The sequence below is a fragment of the Phaethon aethereus genome (assembly GCF_964289735.1).
Source record: "Phaethon aethereus genome assembly, chromosome: 1".
NCBI lineage: Eukaryota > Metazoa > Chordata > Aves > Phaethontiformes > Phaethontidae > Phaethon > Phaethon aethereus.
The window spans coordinates 219,265,020-219,284,615 of NC_138575.1; the positions used below are offsets into that span (position 1 = coordinate 219,265,020).

The 19,596-nt window shown below is 39.3% G+C and overlaps 1 protein-coding gene across 1 annotated transcript in view; it reads left to right on the forward strand.

The window, feature by feature from the left end:
* Positions 1–19,596, forward strand: part of RSF1 (remodeling and spacing factor 1) — a gene marked incomplete at its 3' end in the record, with an annotated part of 62,147 nt that overhangs the window by 41,286 nt on the left and 1,265 nt on the right. The window contains exons 7-15 of the mRNA XM_082014230.1: positions 46–243; positions 1,434–1,538; positions 3,247–3,326; positions 8,245–8,299; positions 9,759–9,868; positions 12,884–12,951; positions 14,047–14,254; positions 15,940–16,163; positions 18,262–18,453. Of these exons, the coding sequence (XP_081870356.1) occupies positions 46–243; positions 1,434–1,538; positions 3,247–3,326; positions 8,245–8,299; positions 9,759–9,868; positions 12,884–12,951; positions 14,047–14,254; positions 15,940–16,163; positions 18,262–18,453 (1,240 nt within the window). The remainder of the gene's footprint in view (positions 1–45; positions 244–1,433; positions 1,539–3,246; positions 3,327–8,244; positions 8,300–9,758; positions 9,869–12,883; positions 12,952–14,046; positions 14,255–15,939; positions 16,164–18,261; positions 18,454–19,596) is intronic.

The window sequence follows — 19,596 nt, forward strand, 5'->3', positions numbered from 1 at the left end:
TAAGCTTCCTTTTGTGTTTTCTCTCTGAAATGGTATGTCTCATAGAGAAGCAAAGTTCGGTGGACAGGTACGCGAACACGTGGCAGGTGGAAATACTCAAGTAATGAAGAAAGTGAGGACTCGGAGAGTGAAAAAAACTCCGATGAGGAGGAAGAAGAGGAAGAAGAGGAGGAAGAAGAAGCTGCACCTGCTGATGATGATGAGCCATGCAAGAAGTGTGGCCTGCCCAATCACCCCGAGCTGGTAGGCTTTAGGGGAAAGCTGCTGTTGGCTGTGCTGTGGATTGGCTTTGGTGGTATCTGAAGGGACATCATTCTTTGGGATGGCTGTATGTAGGAGAATATCCTCTAGCTTTTAGGTGGTAAACTCCTGGCAGTAGATGAGTTTACCTTTAATAAGGAGGGAACGAAGTTACTTCTGTTTACGACCTCTGAAGTGTCATCTTTTGTGAGGTATATGGCACCTTAGCCTCACCCAGATTAATTCACAATGTGCTATCTCAATGACTACAGAGGAGACAACATTAAAAAAACCCCAGCAGCGTAAATTATGCTTTCCAGTGTCTTGTGACATGGTCAATGCTACACAGTTGTCCCTGCTGGCTACAGCTGCACTTCACCCTGCGGGCTGGGTACAGCAAAATCCCATACAGAAGGAGCACAACAAGCTTCCACTATTTCTAACGGTTCTGGTTTGTCAGCAGTAAATATCATTATAAATTCCTCTGTTTATCTGGGACATCATAATGTGCAGTCCTTCTACAAATCCACAAAATAAGTGTACTCTCAGGTGTGTGACAGATATCCTAGCATAGTTGAGACTTCAGGAGTTCAAACTTTAGGATGTTAGAGGTAAATATTCCAGTAGATACTCACAGAGCTTATGTCAGCTTTGTTCCTCAGTTTTCATGGAGAGGGGTGTCTCAAGCTTTACCCAGCTAAGTATGAACTCTCATAGTTGCCTAGTTCTGTATACCTCTAAGAGTCCACAAGGCTTTGTCTCTGCTGTCCTGGACATAAAACCATCTTAAGTGAGGAAATGTCCAGGTTTCCTTCATGTGGACATGACTGCACAGGGAAAAGATCATACCACATCTTGTCCAGATGGAGTTTTCCACATAGTCCGCGGTCTGGAAAGCATTATGAGATCCCACGCTATGGGCACACAATCTACATAGTCCGGTAGTGCTAAGTGCCTGAGAACACTTAGTAAGAGGAAATCTGGCGTTAAAATGGAAAATGGTGATACATAAACTTCCTCATAAAAAACACTCCTGGCCCTGGAAACATCTAGTGATAAGTGATACAGGGTTTTTGGGGTTTTGGCACAGTCCAGAGTATAAAGCACTTCTGTGTTGGCTGGTGAAATAGTTCTGGCGCTTGTTAGGTGTTGCGGATGCCAAAAAATACTCATGATTCGTTTTGTTTCTGCAGATTTTGTTGTGTGATTCCTGTGACAGTGGGTACCACACAGCCTGCCTTCGCCCTCCTTTGATGATAATCCCTGATGGGGAGTGGTTCTGCCCGCCTTGCCAGCATGTATGGTTCTTATTTGACTTTGCTGTTCTCCTTCTCAGCTCTGTTTGTGCTTGTGGAGATTTATGGGGAGTTTAACAAGTTCTTTTATCTTTTTTTTCTGTTAAAAAATAGATTGTGATGGACTGTAGAGGTGCTGATCTTCCCTCTTGCCCATTAGTAAAACTGAGTTTTGTGAGGTGGTTTTCCTTTCCCTTTCTTTTTTCTGCTAGTGATGAATGACTGACATGTAGATGGGGAATCTCCAACCATACTGGTCTTCTCCCATCTTTGGTTTAAATTACCTTAAGACTAACATAGTATTGAAAATATAGTATCTTAAAAAAACATCTTATCTAAAAAAACATCATGTTACCATCCTGGAGGGGGAAGTGGTAGGCAGCGAGGGATGGCAGCAAAGCAAGCAGCTGTTCTGAAGTGCTGTTCCTTCTTCAGAGACATTTGCTCAGAAGCTGGTTAGAGAAAGCTGCTATTTCTAATGAGTCTTACGGTATAGTTTGCCTCTGCTGGGAAAGCCAGTGTTGTCCTTGTCAAGTAATAAACAAGTATGAACACTTTTTTGAAGGTTAGAAGCTGCTTCTGCCAAAAAAACCCCCACCACCATGCACATGTCCAGTTTCACTTAATGTACTTCTAAAATAGCAAGATTCGCAGGGATGGTGCTTGCGAGTGTAAACCAGAGTGTGATGCTGTTCTGGTTAAACTAATGGAGAACCATTTATGCACATTGTCAGAATAATCTGCCTGACCCCAAATGACCTTTAAAAGTCCCTTCCAAGCCAAACCATTCTATGATTCTATGAAACACCTTCCTTGCTTTTAGAAAAATTGTTTGCCAAAAGGGCTGTTGCCCGGCAAAAAGCTAGACTCACTGGATGTGACATGATACGGCTGTATTGAGCGTTGGTTTTTTTAGTTGTCTTCTGAGGAGTATTTTTAGTAGTGACGATCTTGAATATATACGAATGTTTTTATTAAACAGTTTGGGATTGCGGATTGCAGTTAGAGCATCTCCTTGCTCTGTGGCTGTTTAGTAATTTTTAATGTGAAAAATGACAGATTTGTAAAAGCGCAAAAGATTATCCTTGGAAATAGTACGATGAGGGCATTAACATGGAATAAGGTACAGTTTGTCCATAAAAAGTCATTTTTCCATGTAGCTTCTTGAGTATTACGTGGTGTTCTAAGATACAGAACATTTGGTAAGAAAATGATCCTGAAGCGTATTTCTGCTTCTTACTGTGGTGGCCACAGACTTAGGGGTTCTCCAAAGATGAAGACAAGGGACAAACAGATACTGCTGTGTGTGTATGCACTCGGCTTTCTATATGTATATTCCGTATGTCTCCGAAATCCTCAGATTTCTCTGAGGCAAAGTTGTAAATGACAACAAAAGTGTGGTACGAGTTTAGAAATATGTTTATTCTAAACATCTTTAATACTTGCTTTAGGCACATTGCTCCCTACAAGTAAATGCAAGTTACTGGGAGGATGCATCCCTATAGCAGTTCATGGTGAAGTACGCACGTTTAAGAAGACAGTCTTTGTTGTAAAGCCTTGTTCATTGAAGAGGAGCCTCCAGTGTAGCAAAGTGCTCACCCTTCTTCCAGACATGAATGTGACAAATACAGAAATAGTGAATGAAGTTTCTGAACGTTAGATGAAAATTGTTGGTTATGAAAGAAACTAATACTGTGTTTCATTCCCTTAGAAATTACTCTGTGAGAAATTAGAAGAACAATTACAAGATCTGGATGTTGTCTTAAAAAAGAAGGAGCGTGCAGAACGCAGGTACTACTGTTAGGTTGTGTTCACATCAGGCTGCTGTGCAGAAGGGTAGTAATAACTGAACAAGCATTAAAATAATTGGGGACTGATGAGGAAAGTAGCGACGAGGCTGGGAATTGGTAAGACCAGTTTTCACTTCCTGCTGTGTATTGGTGGCACAGTGCTGGGTGAGCTTGCAAGAAGGGAGAAAAAGTCCAATAATTGGAAAAGATAAGCCAATACATTTGTATTAAACTTTGGTCAAGGTGACTGAACACAAATTTGGCTTTGCTATACCAGTAGTTAAATGGTTTTCAGCACTGGTTCAGCTGCATGTGTTCATAATAGTGTCATCTGCGGGTAGAGTTCCTGCTGTAAGCAAGGTTAAGCCCTGACTTTTTTGCAAAGGTTTGTCTGGATTAATGTGATTTTTGAGTCTTCCAGCTTTAGATTTTGTTAAACTTTGCCAAGTTGTCATGATTATGCAATTGCTGTAGTGCAGTGGGTCGGCTGAATTACAACTTTGAATGAAATTTTGTGTCCACCCCTTCCATTACTGAAGGCTAAATGCAAACCAGGCTACTGCATTTATGAACAACGTCCTTAATATTTGGAACATCCTATCTGCAGTTTTCAGTCCTGAAAATGAGGGACATGAAACACAGTCTGCATAGTTTATACCTGTTAGGACGTATATTGAGTACATTGCAAAATTTAATAACATCCGTATATGCATTAAACAAAACTTTGCATGAATTGTATCTTAAAAGGCAAAATTCACCAGAAGGTGAGACCCTTTTAAAGAAAGTAATTGAGCAGGGTTAGATTTGTAGCAGGTACTGTAGTATCACGTGGGATGTAGTGATTCTGTGCTGGGAAGAGCAGAGCACAGTCTGTGTCTGTTTTCAGCTTCCTTCAAATCTCCTGTTTGTTACTGCTGTTGCAGCAGCAACGACGACCGTGACAGGTCAGGTACCAACTGTTCCTACCATCGCCGCTTCTGCTCAGAGCGGATCTAGATCACACTGTGGTAAAATTATTCAATTTTAGCCAGTTTTAGTGAATTTGTAGTTTTGGGAATGAAACTATTAGCTGTTTTTATGAGTGAGCTCAGCTTACACAGAGCCTCCATCTGTGCAGGAGTATGGGACACAAAGGAGCTGTGTCTGCTGCTCTGCTTTTTGGTAGGAAGACTTATTGCTAGCAAACAATTCGTTTTGGACCTACTTTGGTAAATATTCTGCTGGCAAACATTACATGGAATGCAAGCTTTTTCCTGTCTGTCTTGCTTTCTTGAAATCACTAGTGTTGCATAAAAATACGATCTTTTAACGGTTACAGGAGAGCATGCAATTGCTATTATAGCACTTTTCAGTGTCTGAAACAGATGTTTAACAACTGTTTTGCAATCTGATCCTCATACCAAACAAACCTAATGTTTTCTATTGTATATCATGACTGATTTTTTTTTTAAATATTTTAGATTTTTTTAAAAGTGTCTCAAGAGAAATGAACTTGGGTTATAGATTTCATGATACAGCAGTTGAATACTGAAGTCTTTCAACTTAATGGTGGTATATTTTAGCAAATTGTAAGGTAAAAAGGCTGAAGAATTATAATGCTAGAAGAAATTATAGTCCTTATTACAGCTCGGTGTGAAAGTTAAAGCAGGTTGGTTGTTTGGGGCACACAGAAATTTTTTTAATGTATTGTTTCTGTAAAGTCATAGTACGTGTTGTCTGTCTTTTTGGCAAAGAGAAGAAAACCAACTGTCTCATCATGGGCACACACACTTAATAGATTCTTTGAACCAGTGCTATTATCGTGCTTTTTGAACTAGTGATACTGTCATGCCCTTTCAGTTCTTCTCTAGCTTTCAGAAATCTGATTGAAATTGGTTTAGCTGCTCAGGTATATTCTTACACATCCCCAAAGCATTATGTCACTGATTTTTTTTAATGAAAACTTCAGGTTTCACGTTGACTTACAAATACATAGATCAAAGTCATACCTGTTCCTTTTTTTTTTTTTTTTTTCTGTTCATGAATTCAAAGTGCTACCACAACAACCTGGCTGAATTTCAGGTTTCTCACGTACATGCTAATGTCTATAATCATGTCCTACCACCAGCTAGAGGGAATGGACGTTAAAGCTTTTACGGATGCCCCTTTTAGTTAATGTTAGAGACTGTCAGACTTCTTGATACCAAATCCATCTAGGGACTGCATGTCTGCTTCTCCCAGTCCAGATCAGGTGGAGCACTTCCTTTCATGCACACTTTCATGACTTCCTTGTAGCAACTTTCTCAGCTTCTTACATGAGAGAAAATGTTTTCTGGATTTGTCTAGGAAGAGTTTATAATCAGTCAGTGCTTATCTGCACCTTCCATTGGAGACCTGTTGGTTCAAATGTTTAAACTATTGATTTAACACTCACCAAAGTGTTGAGCTTCTGTGTGCTACATACTAATAAAGAATGCATTTGATACTTCATTTTGCATGTCCTTTTAAGACCTTTACCTCAGCATTATCTCATCGTGCTTCATTTGCTAATTTCTTAAGCATTGTGTACTCAAACCAGCAAGAAGAAAAGCAGATCTCGAAAGCCTCACTGATCACATTTAAAAACAGCTGAATTTTTCTAATCTCTCTTGATGTTTTGCATTACAAGAAATGAGAAGTGGAGGAAACTATCAAAGACACTTGCTGAATAGTTAAATGTTTACATTTCTAGTTCCTTTCTCATTTTAGCAGTTGTATTCCTTGCCTTAAGATGCTATTTTAATTAATTTTCAGGAGTGGTTTATGACAAAATTCTTCCTCATCCAACCAATCTCATGGTGCTCAGATGGATGAAGATTTCTTTTCATCTATCAGTTTGGAGAACTGACATTAGGAGACAAAACTAATTACTTCTATGCAGAGCCAGAAATTTCAATCTAGATACAATGATATTGATTTGTCAAAGTTTATGGTCTTTTTGGCTGTAAAACAACCTAAAATCCGTTTTTACTCTTTGGCAGTGTTACTTCAAGGATCTGTGCTTGTTCATGTTATTTAAGAAAAAAGTATTATGCTAGATTCTTACAGTAGAGAGTTCTCCGGGAGGTTATTTGCCTAAAAATGTATAGTGCAGTAGTCAGAAGACTTTTAAAATTTACTTAGATTTTTTAGAAATTAATGAAAGTATTGAAAACAAAGTTTTTATACACAGATGCCTCTATTTGCAAAAAAATAACGCACATGTGAAGTAAATGTAACTAAAATGAATACACTTCTCAGGCATTTGTGTACAGGTCTAGACGACTTGCGTATGTGATGCATCCTGTTACGACTCAAGTGTAATGTGATACTTGCTTATACAACCACTCACTGTAACTTCAGCAGTCTGATTCTGGTTGATTGAGACTCTTCAGCTCAGAAACCCAGAAGAGGTTAGTGTTGATTCTTGCGTGATTTCATTTCAACTGTCGTGATGCTTCACTGGATCCTGAAAGTTGGAGGTCTGCCAGCAAACATCTAGTTCACAGCTTGCCCCTCTGCAGGACTGTTCGTCAGTGTGTGTGGTCTAAAATACTATTATGCAAAATAATTTTAAAATCTGTAGGGATGTGGTTTGCTTTTAGAGTCCTTGCAGAGCCCAGTAAATGCCACCAGCTTTCTTTGATATCTTCATTTGTTTAAATTATCCCTTGTTTTCCTAGAAAAAGGCTAGTAGGGCCCTATGGTGATGGTAGTTTGGTTATCCAGCGGAGTTTGTTTTAGGACCTGGATGTTCTTCCTGACAGACTGCTTTTTTGAAAGCCCAGTTCAGTACCCTGAAGATCAGCACCCAGTGCTGTTTGTGAGGTGCTAGGATATCCAGGACATCTCTAGTTGGGACTAACAGATATGACAAGACCTACAGGAGACTTGTGTCCTTCAGGAGCCGCAAGTAGAGGCCAAGAGCCAGAGTTGTGCCCAGGGCAATTCAGATGATACAGGGTGCTAGTTTTGAGGCAAGCTAAGTCTAAACTGAATTTTACTTACTTTGATTTAATCCTGTAACATTCTGTGCACAAGGAACACAGCCTACTTCTCCTTACAAGAGTCTTTCCTGTACTTGAGTACTATTATCTCTCCCATCTTCGGTCTAGTGTTCTCTAGACCAATCTATCGTATTTTTTCAGCCTTTCTCAACAGGGCACGTTTGCTGCCCTCCAGTAACTCCTACTGGCTAGCTCTGAACTCTTGGATCAGATCTTTCTTCAAGTATGCGCGGTGCCCAGATGGCACCAAGTACTCCAGCTAGGTGTGAGCAGGGCTGATGACCGTGGCAGGCTTCCTTCCTTGTCCTGTAGGCTGTTCTCCTGCTCACACATCCATCTGTCATCATAGTTGTTTCCGCAGCAGCTTGACTCTGATGATCTTTGTCAGGCTCTTCTCCTCTGGCAAAGAATTGCTCCGCAGGCAGTTATTTGTTCCCTGGTGTTTCTAGAGTTGATTGTTCCTGTCAGGATAAAAAACCTGGCACTTGTCTGGTTTGGATTGCATCCTGTCTTTATGTAATTTTACCAGTTCAGTGTGATTTTTGAATGCCCATTTAATCTTCAGCGCCTCCAAGGTTGGTGGTAGTTACAGAGCTGGCAGCATAATCTTGATCACCACATTATTATTTTTCAGTTGTTTTTTTAACTGCTTTTTATACCCCAATTCGATCGTTTCTGTGGTGCCCGCAATCTACAAGTACTGTTGTTTGTCAGAACTCTTTATGCATGCAGGAAAATGTAATCATATGAGATTTAGCATGTAATTCTAAGTAAAATAACTGTTTTCAGTTGGAACATCCTCTTGAGATGCTTCTGTCTAGCAGCAGTAAGAGCTTCAAATGGTGCTAATTACAGCATTATTTTAGATATTTGCAGTCTTTCCATAAACTTATTTCCATTTTTTCTCTCCTAAAGAAAAGAGCGATTGGTGTACGTGGGTATCAGTATTGAGAACATCATTCCACCTCAGGTAAGTTACTGTGTCTGTGCTGTATTATTTTTTTTACAAACTTCTTGGGAAAGAAGTTTCTCAGTGGTGTGTTAGAAGTGCTAGTAGCATCTTGGAAAGAAAAATCAATCTATATGCAGGTCAGAAATAATTCTAGATCCTTTGTTTTAGACTGAGATTGAATATAGTGGAGAAACCAAGGGAGCTTTATCGTGTTATCAGGTTGCCCAGAGAGGTGGTAGATGCCCCATCCCGGGAAACATTCCAGGTCAGGTTGGACAGGGCTCTGAGGACTCTGCTCTAGTTGAAGATGTCCCTGCTAATGGTAGGGGGGTTGACTAGATGGCCTTGAAAGGTCCTTTCCAACCCAAACCCTTCTATGATTCTATGTTTATTAGAGCCAGCTGGTGCCACACAGAGTCCTCTGTCAGTGAAGGATCGCAGAATCACCTCCCTACCCATTACAGTTGGGTTTTGAGTAGAGTGCGCTACCATTCTGTAGCTTATAAAGGTGGGAATTCAGTTTGTTTAACTCTGGTGTCTGCTCTATAGTTTACCTAGGTCTGAGATAATTGTCATAGCTTTCCTTTGGAACTGATGGAAACAAATGTTTCTGCCTTATGATTCAGAGGGAATATGTTGTATCTATTAGAAGCATAACGTTTGCCTCCGACAAATGTATATTGAAGTCACATGTGGTTAAATAATATAAACATTTAGTGGTTTATTAACAGATGCTTTTATATGGTTTCCCTTTACAGAAGAGGAAAAATGTTTTTATTCGTGTGGAGAACAGCTTCTTCTCACTCCTTAAATACATTTTAAAGTGATTCTCTTGAAGTCTTACCCAAATGCCTTCATCCAAAATTATATAATCTGTTCCTTGCATAAGAGTTTAAAATTAACCTTTTGTTTGTTTTAAACATAGACTTTCCAGGCTAACTGACTGTAATAAAGCCAACTTTCTCCGTATGCCTCTGGATAACAGAAAAATGATAACAGATCTTACAAACTTGCAAAAGAGTCTCTGTCTGGGAGCAAATGTTTGAAAAATTCAGCCTGGGGGCAGATATTTTTCTTTTTAAATTAATAACTTGGAAACAATATCATTAAATTAACTTGCGCAGAGCTTTATTAAAATTGCACCATGTAAAGGTGTCCCTGTGCTCAATATGCAGAGATGGTAGCCACAGTTTGTTCAGCTGCTGCATTTACTATTCCTGGGAGTATCACCTGTACAAACACAACGATACAATAGCCTGAACCCTTGAACGCTCTATTTGTGAAATTATGGAGCCCATAAGGGCAATATGTGGAAGTGTTCACGTGAATTCTGCTGTCACAAGTCATGATATTAGAAGCCAAAATGTGTTGTGTGGACATATGAGCTTTCTAGATGGTATGAATATGAGTTCAGTCATAATGGGTGTGGAGGGAGGGGGGAGATAAAACTTTTGACACTTTTGTCTTATGTGAACAGGAGCCAGAAATACCTGAAGGTCAGGAAGAAAAGAAGAAAGATTCCAAAAAGCCAAAATCAAAGCTGCTTGAAAGGAGGTCTACCAGAACCCGAAAGTGCATAAGTTACAGGTCAGCAGGTTGTTTAAATAGCTTGTAAAACAAAGAAAAGTCATACTGTTGTTTTCTTTCTCAAGCAACCCACCACTTCTTGTGCACACTTGAGAGGCCCATCTGGAGTGTCTTTGTTCTTTCCTATGAATACTGGTTATGCTTAATGGTTGTAAAAGCATATGAGGTGGTATAGCAAAAGGATGATGCATAAAAAAAATAAAATATATATGGTCCCTTGTTCAGGAATACTGGAGAAGGTATGGTGTTACTACAGTTTCTGGAGTAAGTTAAAGCAGGTGAATCATACCTCTCCTTTTTGTTGAAAGGGAGACTTAGCTTGAGTCTAAAGGCCTTAAATTCCTCTCCCCCCCCCCCCCCCCCCCCCCCTTACGGCTTCTTTACATGAAAGGGGCATGAAACTTAAAATGCAATTATGTGACAGTATGTCTAAATATAGTCTGTGATCCTTTAGGGAAATAGTGATAAAAATGTAATTAGTAAATTAAGATTCCAAGATATTTTGACTCCGTGCATTCTGAAAGTAGAACAGGTCTCTGAAGTCTCCAAAATTCAACATGATCTTAATATTATCTTTTGTTCTCAGGGTATTACCAAAGTATCTTATAAACTAATTTCTAAATAATACCTTGAGATGCTCTGTATCCTCTTCAGTCCACCAGGCAAGTAGGCTGCCTTTTCAGATTAGAGAATAATCTGGTTGCCTTAGAGCTGGTGTTTTTTTGTCCGGCTGCATTAGAAATAGAGAAGAAAAAAAAAAAAGTACTACCTTTCCTGTACTTGCTCTGTGTAGACCTTTATCATCAAAAATTAGCACATTACAACTTTCAAAACTTTCCAACAATAACCATGATTAAACTCATAGTCAATCTGGTTTTGCTGTTGAGGACAGGCATGGTGTTTGTATATGCTGAGTTTTCCAGCCTGTTCAGAAAACTCAGTCTGACCTTGCTTAGCTGTTGATTTTTGGTAACTTTTTAAATTAACAGCAGAAGTCACACTAATGAAGATGCCATTTCTGCTTTGGCAAGTTAAGTATTTCTGTAAGAAATGTTATGCCACCGGCAAGATTATATAGATTTACTGTTATGTTCATGGCAGCATGACTGTCCTGGCAGCATCTGACCGGGAGAAAAAAAAAAAAAGCCCTTGCCTGTAGGGTGTCTGGCACGACTTCAGCAGGACACATGTTGTGCAAAGACAATACTTTTTATTGGAAATAATGTTTCATATAATGTTGCTCTGCAAAAGTTCTGATACAAAATTTTAGTCTTTCTTACAGACTCCATCATACACATAACTTTGAGCTGGTGAAAATACTGCACGTGTATCACTCCAAATTTATGTCTGCAGTGAAGTCGCGCTAGTGTCACTGAGAATTGTGTGTGCTGTCCTTCAGTGGGGGAAAATAAATGCTAAATGTCTTACTCCGCTAACAGACAAATCTGTATTGTGTAGCATTCTGGGTCCCTAAAGATATGTAATCCTTTTGTATCACTTGAGTCATCTCTTGAGTCCTCTTGTGAGCAAGTTACCAAAAAATCTGCATTCTGAACAAAGCAGCAGCAGAAGAAATTATGTTCCATTACACCTAACAGACAAGCAGCTGTCAGCTCAGGTTTGAGCTCAGGTTATTTGTTAGCAGTGATTTGAAAGCGTTAAGTGATGTCTCACATTTTAAAGAGGTGGGTTGTTTTTTTTTTAGCGGTGTGGAGGGAAAATAGTGTTTGAGTAATGTAGAACTAATCTTATTGACGGAATGATTTCAGAGTTACTTCCTTGCTGTGTAAAGCTACCTTGAATGTGACATGCAGTAGTTCTTAGGGAATATGAAGAGACCAGAAATCCATCACGTTATTTTTAAAGGGCAAAGTGTTTTATGCTTACTATTGGCATACAGAGTAATATTAGGTCTGTTCTTATCTTGTTCTGCTGGGGGTTACTATGGAGGACCAAGATAAATACAACTGTAAACTTTCTTTCGTGACTGAGGAGCTGAATCTTTAATGAACATGTTGTCCAATTGCTAGTTGTTTGTATCTAAAAAAAAATACCAAAAAATGTATTTTTTTAAAAAATGAGAAAAACTTGCATGTAAGTAAAACATCTTCCCTATATAGTTGATAAAATTTGTACTTTTGCATGTTAACATCTCAAGGCATCTATTTGGTGATACAGGTAACAATCCTTTTTTACAGGATTTGAATTCATAACTGAAGGAAAAATCTGAAGTCATCTGTGCAAAAGGAGTGAATACTTTTCCTCCATTTGCTCTTCCCTTTAAATGAGCTACTTGGCGTGCAGTTTAATATGCAGTTTTATAAAAGCTGCTGCTACAAATGTACTCAAATATTTTGCTTTTGTCCTATTTAGTTATGTAACGTGACATTATAGCGTATTTGTATATAATTACAAAGAACTGTGTACAGTATGTTTTAGCTGTTCAGCTTAGGATGTTGCAGATCCATAAAGTGCAATTACTGTGAGCTTTTAGAGGAGCAAGAAGTTATCTGAAATAAGTTTTCAAGGAAAATTTAGACAGGATTAATAATTTTACCTTGACTTTAATACGTGCTTCTCAGAAAGTCTGTTTTGCAGATTGGAAGTGCATATATCCTCTAATAAAAGGTGTAGAAAAATGACTATACTTTGTGTGAAAAATTCCACCGATACCATCTTAAAGAACTTTCAAATTATATATTGTTAAATTCAGTGGTATGTCATGTAAAATGAAAGTGGTTTTCTGTTCACATACATCAATAGTAAGACAGCCAGGCAACGATAAATAATCTGCTAGCAAGCAGAAATAAGAAACACAAACATGCCTTCTAAAAAAAAAAAAATGGCTATTTTATCATCAATCCAGCCCATTGTCTTTGTTACTTTATTATATATCCAGCCCCTTGCCTGTGCAGTGTGATTTCTTGGAGCAGTTTTAGATTTTGAGGTATGTTTCCATAATATAATTTAATTAGGGTTCACTTCAAAGTGGTAAATGAAAGCTGTTACTTTTAGGTTTGATGAATTTGATGAGGCAATTGATGAGGCAATTGAAGATGATATCAAGGAGGCTGATGGAGGAGGTATGTTTCTGATATTATTTGTTTTTCATTGCAATGATGATAAGATTGAGACCAAATTTACTTTCATATTGGAAGCAACAAATATAATCCTCTCCCTTAAACTTTGTAGTTTACAGTTTTTACTGCTGTATTTTTGGAATCAAACTAAATAATTTCCCTTGGGAATAGCTATTCCAGGCTGCCAAAAGATGCCAAAAAGTATTTGGTCTTGATAGTGAAATTCAGCTTGTACATATTTTGATATGTGAATGCAATGAATAAGGATGACAAGAAAACTTAAAATTAATTTGCTAAGTTTTGGATTTGAGATTGGAATGGCAGCTAGCACCATTGACACTAATCCCCTGTAAAAACTGGGCTCATAAATTGGCCCGCAGTTGGACTCCCTAAAGTCTGCATCTACAAAGTCATCTTAAAAATATTAACCCAGATCTATAAGCGCTTCTCCATTGAATGTGAATAAAGTAAAATTACTATCTTTGTTGCCTGTTAAGAACGAGCCTCAACAGTACCTGAGAGATGTAGATGGATTTGTGTTTCTGCATCACCTTAATTGCCTGGAGAAAGCCACCATGAAACGTTAGCTCTCTGTTGTTTGGCTTGCAGCCATAAAGACACCAGTTTTCAGACAATCTCAAAATCAGGTGTCTGTGGGTGTGTAACACAAAAGACCCAGATAATAAACATAACAAAGTCTCAACAGTAAAAAACAGCTTTTCAGAAACTCCACTCCCTGGCCAAACAGCAACTTAAACATTTCATCTCCCAAGGATACTCAGCGTTATGAAGAAAATGTGTTTTCTGATATCTGCCTTACTCAAAAGGCCCTGGCATCGGTAATAACATGGGTTGGGGTTGAGTATCAGAATGCCGACACTTATCAGCTGTCTTCTGCATGGACCTCAGTCCTTCCAAGTGACCACAGCTGGGGCTGCCCGTGTCAGGAACAAGACTCCAGACAGAGTCTTGCGAGACAAAAAAAATATTCTGCTTTACAGAAAATAAACTGAAGCTAGAGCCATGGAAGAAAGGTATGTATGAAGTTAAACAAAAAATAAACTTGCTCTTTTTTCCCATTTCTATCACTGAATTCAGGCATTGGCAGAGGCAAAGACATGTCGAATATCACAGGTCACCGTGGAAAAGACATTTCCACAATCCTAGAGGAAGAAAGGAAAGAAAACAAGCGACCACAAAGGGCTGCTGCAGCACGACGCAAGAAACGACGGCGACTAAATGACTTGGATAGTGACAGTAACCTGGATGAAGAAGAGAGTGAGGATGAATTCAAGATCAGTGATGGGTAGGTGTGCTTCCACCACAAGTCACAGACCGCAACAGGCTTCTGTGACTCTGCAGTGCCCCCAAAATGATTGTTGGGAGCATGTGCCCAGTGCTGGAACGGCACTGCACAGTGCCGGCAAAAGTCCTCCTGGCCTAGGGGAATGTCATTGTACTGGAAAAAATACACTCCGGATCCATGCACTGAAGTCATCCAATCTGTACTTTAAGCAAAACATGATCTGAAAAGTTAATGGTATGTTTGAGGCCACACTGTGGGTTTTGTGCACGCTTATGTTAGCGAAGAAGACAGACGGGGCTCAGTTCTCTGACTGATGTAACTGTCTAGTAGAAATTCTTAACAAATTGTGTAGCTAAAATGAGGCTGGCTGTTTCCTTTTGAAAATATGTCCTATTTTGTGGGATTTTTATTATAAATTATAAATTATAAATTTATTTTATTATAAATTGTCATTTAGAAGTTGGAAGAGTAAAATGTCCTCATTTAGAACATACGGAACTTGACATGCAGGTTCTGAAATAATTTCTTGATTTCTACTCTCTAGGAGATAGAGTTTGAAAACAGCCAAAGAAATGGTTTATACTGAGGAAAACAAATACGTGTCATGTGAACCTGGAAACGCTAAATGACTATTGCTCTAGCTAACTGAAACTCTCTTACCGTGTAATTTCTCATTGTTCAGTCTGAGAAATTCCTAATGTAAAAAAATTTAATAATTTTATACATCCTTTGTGCCTCAATGAAGAAACATAATGGAGCATGAGGTCTAGGTTCTTTACCATCAACATTTAAAGCTTTACACCAGTCATTGAGTCAATTTACTATGTGTATGGATAATCTATACAACATAGATGCAAATTTTGAGCTTTGCTTTTCACCTGTGACCATGCTGAGGACATTCCAGTGGCACCCTGAATAGCTGAACTAAATACGCTGGAAATTGCCAATCAATGAGTGTAGCTTGCGTAAATCTCACAGAATTAATAGTGCTTTGATCTGTTAAAAGTGTGCTCATGCATTTTCAATTCCATCCTCTGCTGAATGCCTTCTGGGTGTTGTACTGGAATTTACATTTGGCTGGCAGCCAAATGCAAGTGACTGTGTCCCTTCAGTGCTCAACAGTTTTTAAAGAAGCATTGGCTTGCTTTTGAAGTGGCGGGAGGTAGAAGCTGATAAGTTTGTGAGATGCATATTTTGCGTGAGAGCAATAGTTTTGTGTTAAGACACGATATTCTAATTTTCAGAAATTGCGTAGGACAGTGCCTGGTTCGTGAAGGGGAGGTCATCTCTGCTAGAGCATGGTGGGTGGTTTTTTCCCCTCCAGAGGTATTGCTCATCCATAGTTATTGCTATGCAGTTGTTAGATTGCAGCGTATGGGAGGAACGCTCTGCAATCTGTCCTGTGTACATCACCTGCAGTCCCAGTTTGACAGAGTGTTTATATTCACCTGCTCTTCCAATCTGCTGTGTAACGCGCTGCAAAGCTGTATCCCATGTATACAACTGAAACCTAATTTGCTCTCTCAGCACCTTTGCTCCATGTTATTACTCTAAGCTTTGTGCAGGGCTTTCTGGGTAAGACAATACTTATTTTGCATATATCACTTCCTTGTAAAATACAAGTACTGTTTTGATCCTTTGCTTCTGACATCTATCTCAATTCTCTGTGGTCTCTCTTTGAACAGATCTCAGGACGAGTTTGTTATATCAGAGGAAAATCTGGATGAAAGTGAAGATGACCCACCATCAAACGAAGACAGTGATTCAGAGTTCTGTGCCCGCATATCCAGGCGACACCTCTCCAGGCCCATGAGGCAAAGCAGGCGGTTACGAAGGAAAACAGTCAAGAAAAAATATTCTGAAGATGATGAAGACGAGGATTCTGAGGACAATTCAAGCAGAGAATCCGGTAAGTATACTAAGTCTTAGATATATTAAATACTCTGTACTGGAGAGAGGAAGAGTGGAAATCTCAGTTTCCTGTCACGACTGACACCAACTTGTTTGCTTGCTTTGGTCTTTGCTGTAAAGCAGTTGCCTCTTTGTTTTGCTGTGAATATTCTGCAGGAAACTAGTATTGAGTACTAAGTTCTTGGCATTTTAAGTAATTATGTATTTAAATGAATGCTTGTGCTGTGATTCAAAAGGCCACCTTTGTGGATAGTTTCAGTTACCCTGTTCAGCATATGACTGCAGGGAATAGAAAGGATGGAGGCAAAAATGTACTTCTTTATAGCTACCTGAAGACCTTCCGAATACCTTTGAAAAAGCTTCTGAAAGAAACAATTTCTCTCACTTTGTATGGAAGAAAATTCCTTCAGTTATATGGCATTCTGTGTTCTCTGGCAGGCTTGAAAGCAAACGGTAGCACCTTGAATCTCTCTCTTCTAAATTATCCTTTTTGATCGTTAGTATGTGAAGACTGTTGCATGACTGGAGTACCTAATAATTCACTTTATTCTACTTGTCCTTCAACCAGTTCATTTTCTGTTTGCACCGTTCGAAGCGTGAGAACAGTACCTATGCAGTACTTAAATCTTTTTGTGATTAGCATCTTTCTCTGAAGACTGTCCCCCTTGTTTCTGCTTCATTTGAGACCCAGTCCTAGAAAGTGCCAGATATATACGCACTTATTTTTACTTACTTTTATTGTGAATTTAAGGTACTAAGTACACTGGTGCATTAACTTATTGCAGTGTGTGTTACCATTCCAGTGTTTTAGCTGTCTCTTTAGAATATAGATGATGAACATGTTGGAGTAAGTTGCTCTGAAGGACTGGTTTCCAGGAGGGTTCATGCATGGACAGATGAAGACAGCTATATGCACTTAAAATAGTTGCTGTCTCCCTGTCCTGAATGCATCATTGCACTAATTGTAAGCTGTTACCAATTAAGATGCTGGCAGAAGTCTAAAGAGATTGCTCATCTCTTCTATAAAGCACAGGAGCAACTGTTTGTTTCCTGGTGGACACGCATCTGTGATAAAATTGGCTGATTCCAGTATCATTCCATAGATACACGAGAGTATAGTCTTACCTATGTGTTTCTCTCTTTTACCCCCCTTACTGTCCCTCAGGATCCTGCTTTAAGCCTATTTCGAGCTAAGGAAATAAGGTACCCTGCGAGTGGCTTTGTTTTCAGTCTCCAGAGGTGGAGTTCCTTTCTGAAGGTGGTTGTTCTTGTTGATGTACTCTCATTCTTTCCCTAACATTTTAGGAAGTAAAGAGGATGACATTTTGATCTGTGACTCATGTCAATCACTAACTTAGGAACAGTATGTGACATGTATAGAAATGTGTCTTGGGATAATTGTTCTGGCACAGCTCGGTGAAATAGCAGCTAAAATTGGTTCAAGGCTATTTTCAGCTGATGTAAATAAATTTAATTCTTAAAGATGCTAACTACAGTAGGCTGGTGCAGGAAGAACTGTGAATGATGGTAAGTTTCTTCTATACAGTTTCTGTTTTAAGCAAACTTAACGATTGAGGGAGGCTGATTTTTGTTGTTAATTTAAATTCTGTAACGCAGATCTTGCCTGGAGTTTCATCTTGTCAGTGGTTTTTCATCTACCTATTCTTAAAAGCACTCAAATAGAGTACAATCTATTTAAATTTTAAAAACAGAAAGGCCTTTCCAGTGCCAGTGGTAATGCACATCATCAACTCCAAATTGGTAAGTTTGTTTCGACTGTCAGGGATTGTAGAGATGGCATCTTTGGCACCAGGAGAGATGAGGGGGAAAAAAAAACACTGGAAGGAAACCTTCTGGAAGAGAAGGAGACAGGGAAAGGGTTTGTGGCAAGTTTTTAAAATCAAGCTATTCTACACTGGCAATGAATGGGGCAACTGATGCCTGAGCCTGGAATGAGTCAGAGTAACGAGGCATGATGGTTGAGACTCTCCTGTGCTGGAAGAGTACATGATTTTATGGTGCTGGTCTAAAGCTTATCTAAATTGTGTAGTTTTGCTTTAATGCAGTAACGCATGTCACTGTTTTCTTCTGTACAGAGAGTGGTGATTACACAGATTACAGTGGCGATGATTACCTGGAAACTAGGAGGAGAAGATCAAGACGGAATCAGAAGAGACAAGTTAATTATAAGGAAGATTCAGAAAGTGATGGCTCACAGAGAAGTGTCCGATATGGGAAGGAGTTAAGAAGAGTTCATAAACGCAGGCTCTCCACTTCAGATAGTGAAGGTAAAACAGTCCACCGTTTGCAGGAGCTGGTATATGTCGGCATTAGCATGAAGAGAAAACTGTATATAATTCAGAGATTCCAGGGAATCTTCTTTCCAGAGTTCCTTGACGTTCCTTAGAAACTGTTTCCTTCTGTGAAACAGTCCACTGGTACTTTATGATGCACTGTTGCAGTCATGTCTCAAAGTCATTGTTGTCCCTAACCCTGACTTCCAGGTCCGAATCTACTGTGTCTGGGATTCCAAAACTGGCACTAATGTAACTGTTTCACCACTTCTCTGTTAAGAGGTCGCAAAGCTTTGTCTCACGAGTCTTTAAAGATTCTCATTTGTAAGAGAAAGGGTATTCTGCTGTCCTGATTGCATTTGTGCTGGTGGTTAAGACTCATTCCATCTCCTGTTTGAGGGAGCTGTGGTAAGTGCTGAGGAAGCCTGCTCTCAGTAATGTCAGTCACACCATGAGCGACAGGTGTGCATTTTTATGTGAAATTAGCTTTTACAAAAACAACCACTGCCTTCGGGTGCTTTGCATTCTGGGCACCCAGCTTATGAGAGCTTAGGTCCAGCTTTCAGAGACTCTGAGCGATACGGGTTGCAATGGATGCCAGGCTTCCTCAGAAAATCAGCCATGCTTGACAGGTCGAGTGCTTCTGATTTGTAGGTAAGTTTTGGAAGTGCTGGCCTGAGTTTACAGTGTTAGAGGATCCTCTTAGATCACAGAATCATTAAGGTTGGAAAAGACCTTTAAGATCATCAAGTCCAACCATCACTTGGGATGAAGGGAAACAAGTATGTAATGCGGACTTACAGTATCTGGAAAATTTGATCTTACACTTCAGTACAGTCTGTTCTCAGAAGTACGATGTATAGGCTCTCTGCTGAGAATCTGTTATATGGTGGCTGAGTTTGCTGCTGCCTGCACTTGCAACTTTAAACAGTGCCTGCCTGATGATGTCTTTTCTCCATGAAATGCCATTTTTCTCAGTTATTTTTGGTACTGGCTTTTTGGATAGTAAAATCAGCACCATTTAGTACCATTCCAGTACTTTCTCACCATGTGTTTTAGAATATGTAACAGCGTTACTGGAAATGTAATTATGTTGAAAATACAGGAACTCTGACAGAGTCTCTCTCAACTTGAACC